The sequence below is a fragment of the Polypterus senegalus genome, chromosome 11 (assembly GCF_016835505.1).
Source record: "Polypterus senegalus isolate Bchr_013 chromosome 11, ASM1683550v1, whole genome shotgun sequence".
Lineage (NCBI taxonomy): Eukaryota > Metazoa > Chordata > Cladistia > Polypteriformes > Polypteridae > Polypterus > Polypterus senegalus.
This window is the reverse complement of record NC_053164.1, coordinates 151,894,614-151,909,193: the sequence shown is the minus strand read 5'-3', so window position 1 is coordinate 151,909,193 and position 14,580 is coordinate 151,894,614. Positions and strand designations below refer to the sequence as shown.

The 14,580-nt window shown below is 37.0% G+C and overlaps 1 protein-coding gene across 2 annotated transcripts in view; it reads right to left on the bottom strand.

Annotated features, from left to right (window-relative positions):
• Nucleotides 1-14,580, bottom strand: part of ap1b1 (adaptor related protein complex 1 subunit beta 1) — an 89,288-nt gene that overhangs the window by 72,376 nt on the left and 2,332 nt on the right. For both annotated transcript variants that reach the window (XM_039769922.1, XM_039769923.1), the window contains exon 2: nucleotides 1,344-1,404. In XM_039769922.1, coding sequence (XP_039625856.1) covers nucleotides 1,344-1,380 — 37 coding nt within the window. In that variant the 5' untranslated portion in view covers nucleotides 1,381-1,404. The remainder of the gene's footprint in view (nucleotides 1-1,343; nucleotides 1,405-14,580) is intronic.

The window sequence follows — 14,580 nt, the reverse complement described above, 5'->3', positions numbered from 1 at the left end:
ATAATATTTAATTTATAATTTATTAAATTTGCTTATATTCAAGCTAAGACAGAAAACACATGTTTTAAGTCTTCATGTAAAATTCTAAATATATCTTACTATTTTTTGATGACTTAATAATAATATTCTATACAAATTTGAATACAGCAAATATTCATAAGCTTACTCAAATTAGCTGGACAAAAACTGGTAAGTTGGTAGGTTAAGCAATTAATCAATAAAATAGTCAATAGATTGTTTACAAAATCATTATTAGTGGCAGCCCTACCCAATATAAAGTAAAACATTTATGAATATAATGATCATATCCTATGTATTGTAATAAAAATGTACTGTAGTTTCATTAATAATTCTTAAGTCAGACAGTTTACATTTGAAAATCATCTGTTCCACGTTAATTTGGTCAGTTTCCTTTGTAATGAAATAGAAATATACAGTATAAGTGTCAATTTCTTCAACAACCACTAGAGAATATAAATATATGTGCTTACATTTAATTCATAAAGAACAATAATGCCTTTTAAATTGGAATTCAATCTTTCTGCCTACTAGTCCAATTGGTTTTCATTGCACATGATCTTGTAGAAACTGAATATGAACTATGCGTTCAAGCAGGGTGATAGCAAGGCAATACAGGCAGATACGTTGATCCAGGGTAGCAGTTTATATTTATATTGTATGAAGTCCATACCCTGTTGCTTTGTTAACAAGAAAGCTTTTTGTACAACAGATGCAGAAAATATTCAGTATCCTTTAAAATCAATACTATTACTCACATGAAAAATTTCACTATTGCAGGCACATTGATATCTCATTAAATGTCATTATAACATGTTATGGATTCAAGAATCAGAAACCAATAAACACAGTCAGTTGTTAGTACTGGGCATGGACAACACTATTTGAAATTATAGAAAAAATTGAGAAAGCATGTTGAGACACTGTAACTAAAGCTTCACTGGTAAGTATCACAAACTTAGTATTAAATAATACATCTTTGTAGTCTGTCTACAGAGATTCTTGGCATGCCACAAAAGACCAGTAGTCTTCAGGTCAAGCATGGTTTACTGAGTGTCAACAAAAAATAGGCAAGAACAGGCAATATGCTGCTTTATTCGATGGGATTTACCGTTTATTCTCACTATGCTGTGGAGACATGCAAGAAAGAATTTCATTGTATTATGTACAAATGACAATAAACCTGAATGTAAACTTGATGCAGTACCATGTACTGGATAATATACTGCATATTGCCTAACAGATAATAAACTAAGGAAATCCTATAATGATGCCATGGCAAAAAAACATTAACCAAGGTAAATCATCATGTTTCTGTAGCCTACCTTTCTTTGTTGTGGTGAAATACTTTGAGTCAGTCATTTTTGCTGTCAGCAGTCTGTATTTCTAGAAAAGAAAAGATTTAAGTAAGTATGAGAGAGTAATGGCCCGCAGTTTGATCCACAGTTTCAGATCCTGCTGATAAAGCATGAGAACAGGAAACACCACACGGAAAAAACAACCATAGTAGCTCCAACTGAAATACATTAATTTTACCACCAGAACAGCACAAAAAAAAAAATAGTAATATTCCACTGTTTTTCAAAAGCAATTGAACTAAACCAGGATAACTAGATATAGATATAAAGAAGGTACAAACTTTTACCCAATTTTTACAAAAGTTTTGAAAACAATAAATTAAACCCTAATAATTGAGCATAAAAAAAGAAGAATTGCTTTGTCTTCTGAATTGTAATACCCACTGTACACACTGACGTATCTTTTTAAACATCAGTACATCCTCATTTCCAAAAATGTTTGGGACAGGATGTAATATTTAAGTAAAAACAAAACAGTGATTGTAAAAGCTCCAATAACCACATTTCATTTAAATAGAACAAAAACAAGATATGTAAAGTTAATACTAATCAACTTCATTCATTTGATTATTATTGCTCCAGGTGCTAGGTTTTCACCATAGTGACACTTTGCCAGGCCTTTAGATTAGATTAGATTAGATTGATACTTTATTAATCCCAAGGGGAAATTCACATACTCCAGCAGTAGCATACTGATAAAATCAATATTAAAGAGTGATAAAAATGCAGGTATAACAGACAATAACTTTGTATAATGTTAATGTTTAAACCCAGTGGAATTGAAGAGTCGCATAGTGTGGGGGAGGAACGAACTCCTCAGTCTGTCAGTGGGGCAGGACAGTGACAGCAGTCTGTCGCTGAAGCTGCTCCTCTGTCTGGACATGATACTGTTCAGTGGATGCAGTGGATTCTCCATGATTGACAGGAGCCTGCTCAGCGCCCACTGCTCCGCCACAGATGTCAAACTGTCCAGCTCCGTGCCTACAATAGAGCCTGCCTTCCTCACTAGTCTGTCCAGGCGTGAGGTGTCCCTCTTCTTTATGCTGCCTACCCAGCACACCACCGTGTAGAAGAGGGCGCTCGTCACAACCGTCTGATAAAACATCTGCAGCATCTTATTATTATTATTATTTACAGCAGCCATCTTTAGTTCATTGTACTTTCTGAAATCAGTTTTGTCTTTAGCAACTGCAATGCTTATCCAATTGGGCTGAGGTCACTTGACTGACTTGGCCATTCAAGAATATTACACTTCTTTGCCTTGAAAAGCACTTGGTTTGCTTTCTCAGTATGCTTTGGCTCATTGTCCATCTGTACTGTGAAGTGTCGTCCTATCAGTTTTGCAGCAGTTGGCTGAGCAGATAGTATAGCATTATCCATTTCAGAATGCATCCTGCTACTTCTGCCAGCAGTCATGTTTAATCAATAAACAATAGTGACTGACTTTCATTCACAGGCATGCATGATCATTCTATAAAACTGCTTCCACCATGTTTCACATATGATTGTGGTTGGTATTCATTGGATAATGAGCCATTTCTTTTGTTCTCTATACTCTTCTCTTTCCAACATTCTGGCATATACTGACCTTGGTTTCCCTTATCCAAAGAATAATGTTCCAGAACTAGATAAGATTTTAAAAAATGTCTAAATCTTTCCTTCTTATATTTGAGGTTTACCAGTGGTTTGCACCTTGTGCTAAACCCTCTGGTCTTTACTTTTACATAATCTTCTCCTGATTGTAGACTTTGGCAATGATATGTCTACCTCCCAGAGAGTGTTCTTGGTTTGGCTAAAGGTTGTGAAGGGGTTCTTCTTCACCAAGGACAGAACTCTGCAATCATTCAGCACAGTTGTTTTCTATGGTTTTCCAGATCTTCCGTTGTTGCCGAGTTCACCAGTGCATTCCTTCTTTTAAGAATGTGCCAAATGGTTGATTTGACCGCTCTTCGTATTTCTGCTCTCTCTCTCTCTAGGGTTTGTTTTGTTTCCTCAGCCTAATGGTGGACTGTTTTTACTGGCATAAACAGCTCTTTGAACTTCATATTGAGAGTTCTTAGTGACAACTTTCAAATGCAAATTCCACACTTGGACTCAATTCCAGACGTTTTACCTGCTTAACACTAGAATCCCTTAAATTCCTTCGCACCTCTTCATCAGCATCTTTGTTTTGCAAATGAGATAGTTACAGTTGTGCTTGAAAGTTTGTGAACCCTTTAGAATCCGCAAGTCATGGCAAGCAAGACAGAGCCCCACCCACTAACAATTCACTAAGCATCTGACCATGGCACACAAGACAGACCATGTGATATGCACGATAGAGCCCCACCCACCAACAATTCGCACGAGAGCGAAAGCATTTGCCAAGAATGTTTTCACTACTCAAGAACGAAAGTCAGAGGTTCGAAGACGATTGGATACCTTCGTGGTTCTGACCATAAACGATGCCGACTGGCGATATGGCAGCATTATTCCCATGACCCGCCAGGCAGCCAACCGGGAAACCAAAGTCTGTGGGTTCCGGGGGGAGTATGGTTGCAAAGATGAAACTTAAAGGAACTGACGGAAGGGCACCATCAGGAGAGGAGCCTGCGGCTTAATTTGACTCAACACGGGAAACCTCACCCGGCCCGGACACAGAAGAGGATTGACAGATTTATAGCTTTATCTCGATTCTGTGGGTGGTGGTGCATGGCCGTTCCTAGTTGGTGGAGCAATTTGTCTGGTTAATTCCGATAACGAGCGAGACTCCCACATGCTAAATAGTTACGCGACCCCCAAGCGGTCGGCGTCCAACTTCTTAGAGGGCCGCCGTCCAGCCCTGTCCCTCGCTCTGGGAGGTGGGGGTGTGACGGCGGTCCTCCAGTTTTTAGTCACGGACAATTGTATGTTGCTCTCTCCAAAGTTCTATCTTTTCATTCACTTACAGTCGTATACTCAAATCCACCCCATTTGGACATCTGTGTATTTTAGGAAGTGTTCACCCATCAATACATAATTGAGGTTGGCTAGTTTTTTTATATTTCTGCATAAATATTGGTCACTTATATATTATATTATATACTTGGTCATTTATTTATTGAGGAAAATGATCGAATACTACATATTTGTGAGTGGCAAAAGTATGTGAACCTGTAGGATTAGCAGTTAGTTTGAAGGTGAAATTAGAGTCAGGTGTTTTCAATCAATGGGATGACAATCAGGTGTGAGTGGGGACCCTGTGTTATTTAAAGAACAGGGATCTATCAAAGTCTGCTCTTCACAACACATGTTTGTGGAAGTATATTTCTGGGAACCTCAGAAAAAGAGTTGTTGATGTTCATCAGGCTGGAAAAGGTTACAAAGCCATCTCTAAAAAGTTTGGACTCCACCAATCCACAGTCAGACAGATTGTGTACAAATGGAGGAAATTCAAGACCATTGTTACCCTCCCCAGGAGTGGTCCACCAACAAAGATCACTCCAAGAGCAAGGCGTGTAAAAGTCGGCGAGTTCACAAAGGACCCATGGGTAACTTCTAAGCAACTGAAGGTCTCTCTCACATTGGCTAATATTCATGTTCATGAGTCCACCATCAGGAGAACACGGAACAACAATGGTGTGCATGGCAGGGTTGCCAGGAGAAAACCACTGCTCACCAAAAAAAAAAACACTGCTGTTCGTCTGCAGTTTGCTAAAGATCACGTGGACAAACCAGAAGGCTATTGGAAGAATGTTTTGTGGACGGATGAAACCAAAATACAACTTTTTGGTTTCAATGAAAAGCGTTATGTTTGGAGAAAGGAAAACACTGCATTCCAGCATAAGAACCTTATCCCATCTGTGAAACATGGTGGTGGTAGTATCATGGTTTGGGCCCGTTTTGCTCCATCTGGGCCAAGACGGCTTGCCTTCATTGATGGAACAATGAATTCTAAATTATATCAGAGAAGTCTAAAGGAAAATGTCAAGACATCTGTCCATGTACTGAATCTCAAGAGAAGGTGGGTCATGCAACAAGACAACAACCCTAAGCACACAAGTCGTTCTACCAAAGAATGGTTAAAGAAGAATAAAGTTAATGTTTTGGAATGGCAAAGTCAAAGTCCTGACCTTAATCCAATCGAAATGTTGGGGAAGGACCTGAAGTGAGCAGTTAATGTGAGGAAACCCACCAACATCCCAGAGTTGAAGCTGTTCTGTACAGAGGAATGGGCTAACATTCCTCCAAGCCTTTGTGCAGGTACGATCAAAAGTTACCCGAAACATTTAGTTGTTGTTATTGCTGCAAAGGGGGGCATGGGGGTCATACCAGATATCGAAAGCAAAGGTTCACATACTTTTGCCACTCACAAATATGTAGTATTCGATCATTTTCCTCAATAAATAAATGACCAAGTATAATATTTTTGTCTCATTTGTTTAACTGGTTTCTCTTTATCTAATTTTAGGACTTGAGTGAAAATCTGATGATGTTCTAGGTCATATTTATGCAGAAATATAGAAAATTGTAAAGGGTTCACAAACTTTCAAGCACAGCTGTAATAAAATGAGGGAACTGCTCACACCTGGCTATGGAACAGCTTGTCAGTCACATGTCCAAACACTTAGGAGCCCTTGGAAATGGGTGGGTGGTTGGGGGAGATATGCAGAAAAACAGCTGACATTCCTACGATCATAGGATATTTTTGGTAAACTCCTTAAATTAAAGTTGAAAGTCTACACTTCAATCAAATTCAGTCCGGTCACATGCAAAAGTTCGCTGATGACACTGCTATTGTGGGCTGCATCAGGAGTGGGCAGGAGGAGGAGTACAGGAAGCTAATCAAAGACTTTGTTAAATGGTGCGACTCAAACCACTTACATCTTAACACCAGCAAAACCAAGGAGCTGGTGGTGGATTTTAGGAGGCCCAGGCCCCTCATGGACCCTGTGATCATCAGAGGTGACTGTGTGCAGAGGGTGCAGACCTATAAATATCTGGGAGTGCAGCTGGATGACAAATTGGACTGAACTGCCAATACTGATGCTCTATGTAAAAAAGGTCAGAGCTGACTATACTTTCTGAGAAGGTTGGCATCCTTCAACATCTGCAATAAGATGCTGCAGATGTTCTACCAGACGGTTGTGGCGAGTTCCCTCTTCTACGCGGTGGTGTGCTGGGGAGGCAGCATAAAGATGAAAGACGCCTCACGCCTGGACAAACTTGTTAAGAAGGCAGGCTCTATTGTAGGAGTAAAGTTGGACAGTTTAACATCTGTGGCAGAGCGACGGGCACTAAGCAAACTCCTGTCAATCATGAAGAATCCACTGCATCCACTGAACAGTGTCATTTCCAGGCAGAGGAATAGCCTCAGTGACAGACTTTTGTCACTGTCCTGCTCCACTGACAGACTGAGGAGATCGTTCCTCCCCCACACTATGTGACTCTTCAATTCCACCCGGGGGAGTAAATGCTAACATTACTCAAAGTTATTGTCTGCTTTATTTTATATTTTTTTTTTCATTTTCTATTTTTATTACTATTTAATTTAATATTGCTTTTTTTTTTTGTATCAGTATACTGTTGCTGGATTATGTGAATTTCCCCTTGGGATTAATAAAGTATCCATCTAACTAATAATGAATGCTTTATTTCAAATCCATTGTGTTGGCAATCAGAGCCAAAATTATGAAAAGTTTGTCACTGTCCAAATAATTGTGAACCCGACTATATGTAGTTCAGGACACCAAATCAAGGTATCACCATTGCAGACAGATGGTATTATCTTACAGTTTTGGATGGCTTGGATTTCCTGCCGTATGCAGGTATCAGCCACAGCACCCACTGTGATCATCTCTGCTCTTGTGAAAAGCACTGAGATAAATGTCATCAACTAAGAAAGGGAGAGGCAAGTTTGTTGTACCACGTGAACGTCACTGTGAGAATAAAAGTGCATAATGAAACAAGCGCTAACTTTTACAAGTAGCCAAATTTTACACTGGGTGTTACAGACTCAAATCAAATGTATGTTTTTATTATATTATATTATAGAGCTGCAATGTCCTTCAAGTGTGCGAACACCAGCCTCTCAAAGGTCTTCATGACCGCAGATGTCAGAGCAACAGGCCTGTAGTCATTCAATTCAGTTATACTGAATTGTTTGAGGACTGGTGCGATAGTGGCTTGTTTTAAGCATAATGAAATTTCACACAACAATAATGATTTGTTGAAAGTCTGAGTGAAGACAGGAGCTAGTTGATCAGCACAGATTTTTAAGCAGGAAAGCGAGACCCCATCCAGACCTGATGCTTTCTTAGTGTGTTGTCCTTTGAAGAGCCAACACACATCCTCTTTAGAGATATTTAATGCAGGTTGAGTGGGACAATGTGTAGGGGGGGGAAGAGTCTAGAAGTCTGTACACTGAGAGGGCTGAAGATAATGTCCATTATATTTTGTGTCTTATCAAACCTGCAGTAAAAAAAACATTCAATTTAGCCAGCTGGTGATTTACTGAAATATGGGGGGGATGGCTTCCTGTAATTTTAATACTTTGTAGTCCTTTCCACACTGATGCTGGGTCATTGAATAAAAATTGATTTTTCAGCTTTTCAGAGCAACTCTTTTTAGCCAATCTGATTTCTTTTGTCAGTGTGTTCCTTGTCTGTCTAAAGAGTGTTTGATCCCCACTTCTATAGGCAGCTTCCTTTGCCTGATCCATGATTCCGGAAACTCAAGTTCTTATCACCAGAGGATGTCCTAAAAGTACAGGCCAAAGTGCAAGCTCTTGCATGTCAAGCAAAAAATGGAAAAGAAACAACACTCTCTTCAGCAGGCAAGTGTGAAACAGAATGATTCAGCCAGTGCTCAATCACAAGATTCAAAGAGGAATCCAACCTGGTTTAGACTCAGATGAGCACATCAGTGATAATGGTAATGGCCATGTAAACGCTGCCAACAGTAAAATGGTGAGGACTGAGGTAGTCCTGTACTTTGGTGAGCATTCCAATCCAAAGGATAAGAGTCTCACTTGGCTTTCTTGTCAAAGTCATATTTGTCTGTCCCAGAACACCTTTCTTTAGCAGAAGGGAATATTGTGACAAAGAAAAGAGAAAGTGTGAAAGCAAATCATGTAGACATGCTTACATTCCTCTACTGTAATGCCTAACTTAACCCTTGCCGTATCTATGGCTCAGGATAGCTTTTATGTGTTACATTCAGATACAGACTGATGGAGAAAGCAAAAAAAAAAAAACAAACTTTTGTGTTTTGATCTGGTTCAGACTGCCCACGTTTTTGCTATATAATCTAAAGTGTTACTTAAAGTGATCTTTGCACTAATATTGGACTGCTAAACAGATTATATGTTTGTGTTACTGAAATCTTATACAAACTCTACTGTTACTTGATCTTGCATTTTTGCACTTAAAAATTGTACTGCTAAGCAGCCCTGATCTGTAATACTTAATTCAAACTGTACTACTTTTGTTATCAAATGTTTATTTAAGAAACAAAATTATTTTGATTTGTGAAAGACATGGAGTTTGTATTCCTTTTATGCATTTTATTACTCAATACAGTATTGATATTGTAATGAGAAACACTTTCATGTCTGCTTTTTGGTATTAAATTTTACAGAGTAATCCAAAATTATTATTTTGACCAACAAGTTATTTATTAGATTAGTTGACTAACTGAAAAAATAATTGCTAGACTAATAGATAAAAAAATAGTTTTTAGGTGTTGCCTTAAAAAAAAGTGTGAGAGTTGCAAAATGCGTAGGTCTGACCTCATATGGCATGAAAGTACAAAGGAAATGCACAAACATTTGAACAGGAAATATATTATTATTGGCTCTATGGAAGAGGAAGACTTGCTGTCATCCCAGTAAGTTGAATGTTACTTGAGGTTTATGTGATAGAGACATATGGAAACACAATCTTTGCTAGGCTAGGCATAATGACATGACTTTCTCCTTGAAGTGAGGAAGAATTCAAGTCTTAATCCAGCCCTCTACAATGTGAATAAAACATTAGCATATGCAACAGAATTTCATGACAGGTGACTAAAAAAAAAGTGTCATTAGGCACTAGCTAGTAAACGTTTTAGATTTTAAATATGCCATATTTGGATTTTTATTTGGTCATGGTCACACTGCTAAATTATGGCCCTGCATTACAAGCTTGCGAAAACATGTAACTTTAGCATGTGTGTGTAAATAAATAAATAAATAAACAAACAAATAAATAAATAAATGTAGCAAAGAAACACCCACCCAAGCAGAAAACATTTTTTTAGCCTTGTATGCAAAGGAAATCATAAACTCAACAAAAGTGCGGTGATGAATCCCACAGCATGTCAACTGTGACTGCAAGGCATATCGCTCATTCAGAGTCAAAAGATAGGAGTGAAGTGGAAAAGTGAAAGTTCCAGACTAGTCAGCTATTGGACTTCAACTGGCTTTTATACAGTCTGGACAAATGTGCAAGTACTGCTGCAGCAAGCCTAGTTTAGCCAGTAAAACAGATTTTGTAGCAGGATAACACAGTCTTAAATGTGAAAATCTAACAGAACACTACTGACAGACCTAATTTTGTCATTACTGTTATTTTAATATATCATTGTTACAAACATATTTAAACACATAAAAATGCACAGTTTCGCTTTAATGAATTAAACAAAAATGCTTCAACTTTCAAAACAGTGAAGTAAGTCCACAAAGGCACCTTCACATTCCACACAGTGTATACTAATATCAATTGCTTTACATTTTAAGTTAAATTATTAATAGAAAGCGAGAACTGCAAAAATGCATTTGTTCTGGGGGCAAGTAAGAAAATCATGTTATTGCCTAAAGACAGTGTTAACATCCCATAACAATGAGTATTAAGATGGAAGGCTTATTTTAAGACTGTAGTTCATAAAATCTTGCCACTCTTATGGAGCAAGTGACCTTAGATGTATCACAGTTAATTTTTAAAATTGTTGCAGTTTCACTTCACTGCACTGAATGTGTAAAGTAAGGTTGAAGTAATTTTGTTAGCCAGGGAACCTAAAGATTAAAAAGTGGTGCATAAAAAGTAAACAACTAGGTTACAGTGTGCCCCCTTGAAAAATGCACAATAATTTAATTTGCTTCTTGACTGGATGTCATAAAGCCTTTGGCACCTATGGATTACTGGGCAGTCCACCCACTTCTTTTAACAGTAGAGAAAAACACACAACGGCTTGGGGCTAAATGTTCTTCACAATCAGCTGAATAAGTCAGCTGTGGGGGTGAAAGAGACAGAGAGACAGAGAGAGAAAGTAACTACATGATGAGAGATCAGAAGGGCATACAGTATATGGGTTTTTCTGGGTAAGCAGATTAGCAAACCCAGATATGCTGCTGGGCTATTATACTTGTTACCCTTGCTTTTTTTTATTTCTGTGTAAAACAAATTCCAAATTTGGAGATTCAAAACTGTAAAATCTGATGAGTTTCAAGCCCTTGATGCAGCGTATTTCAATAAAACTACCAATCATGATGGGATTTTACAATTAGTCTTCAACAAAATAAAACCAGATTGCTTATTAACTTCTACTAGCATATTCTTTGAGATGGGAGTAGTACCTCAATGACTGAAGTTATGAGAGATCATTGAGAGAGAATAGTAATCTGTGTTTTGATTAATGTCACTATTACCGCTGTATTTATCAAGCTTAGCATATTTGCAGGTGAGAAAAAAATTGAAGGGGTTGCATTTACAGAGAAAGTAGCAGAAACAATCAAAGAAGAAGCCAGAAAAAATTCAAAACTGGGCATATGCTGAGATAAGGCTGCACCTCAAGGAAAACAAAATAATAATTATGAATACAAGAAAGGCTACACTGTCCAACATAAAGCAAACTCAGAGCAGAATTCTGGTGTTTACATTGACAACACTTGCACATGACTTAAACAATGTGCAGAAGCAAAATAAAAAAAATATTAGGTTATATTATCAAAACTGTTGAATATAAATCCGAGGCATTAGCATAGAAGATAAAATGTGCTAGCAATAACACAAATAAATCAAAAGAAGAGGAGTTACCAAGTACATTATGGAGCTAAAGAGGCCATCCAACTTTGACAGACAATGAGAAAGCTCTCTTTTTAGATTTGTGCATATAAGCCACTTGGGAACTCTCAAAGGCAATGTTAATGGCATCCATGATTTTTCTTTTTTTTTTTAAATAATTATCATATACTTGATACCACAGGAAATTTAGTTTAAGCCAGGTCACATGTTTTCATATAAATTGTTGTGAGAATCCAGAGTCAATGTAATTAAAAAGGAAACCATAACAACCTATAATACTTTAAGGAGAGACTGATGAGTTTTTAGCTAACCAAATGAGCTTGATGAAAGGAATAACCTCAAATTTGTTATGTTTCCTAGGTTCATACCCGCCTTGCACTCTATACATAATATAGACTCTGTTTTGAACTTTTTGGTTTGCTTTGGTTTCATTCCAAGTACAGCAGACTGCAATAAAACACTCTTCCAATCACCCGGTTTCAGTGCGGATATTGCCAGAAAAGGATTGCACGATGTATAAAACAGCACTGCACTTCTGAGGGTATTAGCGATACCTTCTGCATTGTTATGGGACTGTCAACAAAGAGTAACTGTTCATAACAGCAGTGAGTTGCCTGGCATTGTTGAAGATTTACAATGAAAAGCTGGTATGCACATTTTACAGTTGACTATCAAAAAATCTCGATGAGGGTCATTTTAATTAGTTGTGTTGGACAGGATCTGCAATTTTGATAGATTTGTTTATTACACATATTTTGTTTAATACAATCCCCATATTTTATAACTGAATGCTGTACTTGGATACAGAGCTTTTTTGAAACATGTTTCAAACTTTGACTTTCAAGGTAATTAGATTTTTTGCATGTGACAAAAATATAACTGTCTCTATCTTGCAATGTTAATATTTTTCTAGGTCAACCAATAATAAAATAACACTTCAAAGACAATTAAAATTAAGTTACAAAAAGGACTACTCTTTCAAACATATATCAGAAAATGTGGATGTTCTTATCTCATTTACCCAGATGACACAGTGAGCCAACATCAATTTCCTTAGTCATACAGTTAAAAAACAGACATACTACAATATTCCAAGAAGCATATCAGGGCATCTTGAATGTGCAAATAACTAAATGTGCCAATATGGATTAGCAGCCTTCTCTAGCTTGTAATATTTTATTACATTCTTATACTGGACACCAACAAAATATACAAAGTCGATTTATAATTATTTTGCTCTAACAACTGAGATTTTTCCAAAAATTAGCACATTAGCATTGAAAAATTGAGCACAGCATATTTCAAATTAAATGAAGACCAAAGCAAACTAGGGGAGGTGCTACAATAACTAATGATGCAACACATTACTTATTAAAATTAACAGGAGTATATAATGACTAAGGACTCAAATACAAACACGACATACACCAAAACAGAAGTCCAAAACACATAGTCTGTCATTATAAGGTACAGTGCAGTCACATAAAAACAAATTAAAAAACAGAATGTGATGAAATTAGAAAGCTTAAAAGTCTTTGTTTATGAATTTGTGTTATTAGAGTATTTATTTCAAATAAGATCAGGGTCAGGTAACAGAGTTCTTTTAAATTCCACTGTAAAGTCTAAGTTAAATGTTAACATTTGTATTACATGATTCATTCTGCATTCATTAAGTAAAAGACAATTTGAGGCTTTAATAAAAATAAATAAGTAAATCTCTCTATTATATAAAAAAATCCTGAGACGAGACATGACTTTTTCAGAGAGATACTTTCAAGTTCCGCTAGATGAGACTTTGTGCGAAGAGATTTAACCACGTCCGGGGCCAGAAATAAAAGACAAAGAGTAGATGACAAAGTAGAACGTCGTAAAGAGATTTCAAAACCTTGGCGCAATACACATGCAGAGCAGGACACATAATGAAATTACTAAATGAAATAGATAATGAAAGTACTAAAATTTGAAAGTCTCAAAAAATGATAGCAAAGATTGCATTAGCGCAAACAAACAGAAATTATTACTCTGTGAAATAATGGAACAGCGAAAAGAGATTGAATATATTGTTCGGATTTAAACTTTAAGTCAGAGACTTGTAGAGAAAAGCCAAGCAAAATGACACCTTTTATTGGTTAACTAAGAAGATTACAATATGCAAGCTTTGAGGCAACTCAGGTTCTTCTTCAGGCAAGATGTAATGATTACATCTTGCCTGAAGAAGGGGCCTGAGTTGCCTCGAAAGCTTGCATATTGTAATCTTCTTAGTTAGCCAATAAAAGGTGTCATTTTGCTTGGCTTTTCTCTACATTCATAATGGCTAACACGGTACAACAACCTAGTACTAAAGTCAGAGACTTGTAAGTCATCTAATTCGTGTTGCCATCAGGGAAAAGTAGTGTTTCTTCCCAATGAAGAGGCATATCCGCAAAAATTGAAAGATTTGTTGTTGGGTTAAAGTGAAATCCACATACGCAAGCGGCAGAGTCACAAAGTGGCTGGTGCATAGCGAAGGCCGGGGGGTTGGCGAGCAAAGTGAGCCGGGGATGAATCCCCCTAGTAATACTTAAAATATTTCTAAAATTTTGCTAAATATGAAATGACTAACACATACAGGTATCAAGAATTGAATGTAAAAAAGTAGCTTAGAATTCAGCGCATCACACAAAAAAAGATACAACAGTACCAAGCCAATTATTTTCACATGAAAAAAATTTTGTCATAAAGACTTAGAATATGTCAGTTCTTTGACTAAATTACTTTAAAACAACATGTTAAGGAAACATGAAAAATTCAGATAATGGAACAATCAAATTATCCTGGATAATAGGATATTCAGAATGCATTCCATCAGGACTAGATACAAAAATACTAAAGTATTAATACATTTATTCCTGTCTCATATTTACAGAGACATGGGTCAGAATTCTGGATCAGTTAATGTCTAAGTAGAGTTTGCACATTCTTCCTATGTCCACATCACTTACTTGCATTCTACGTCCCAACTATGTCTGCATTAAGTTAACTTGCACCTCTAAATTCTGCTTTTTGTGTGTGCATAAACTGACATGAACAGATGTCCAAGGACGTATTTATTTTTCCATTCGTTCATTGTGGCTTAAAAAGGATCAGTGTCCCCAAAACTCTGCCTTGAAATTAGCAAGTTCAGAAAATTAACAGGTGGATAAACA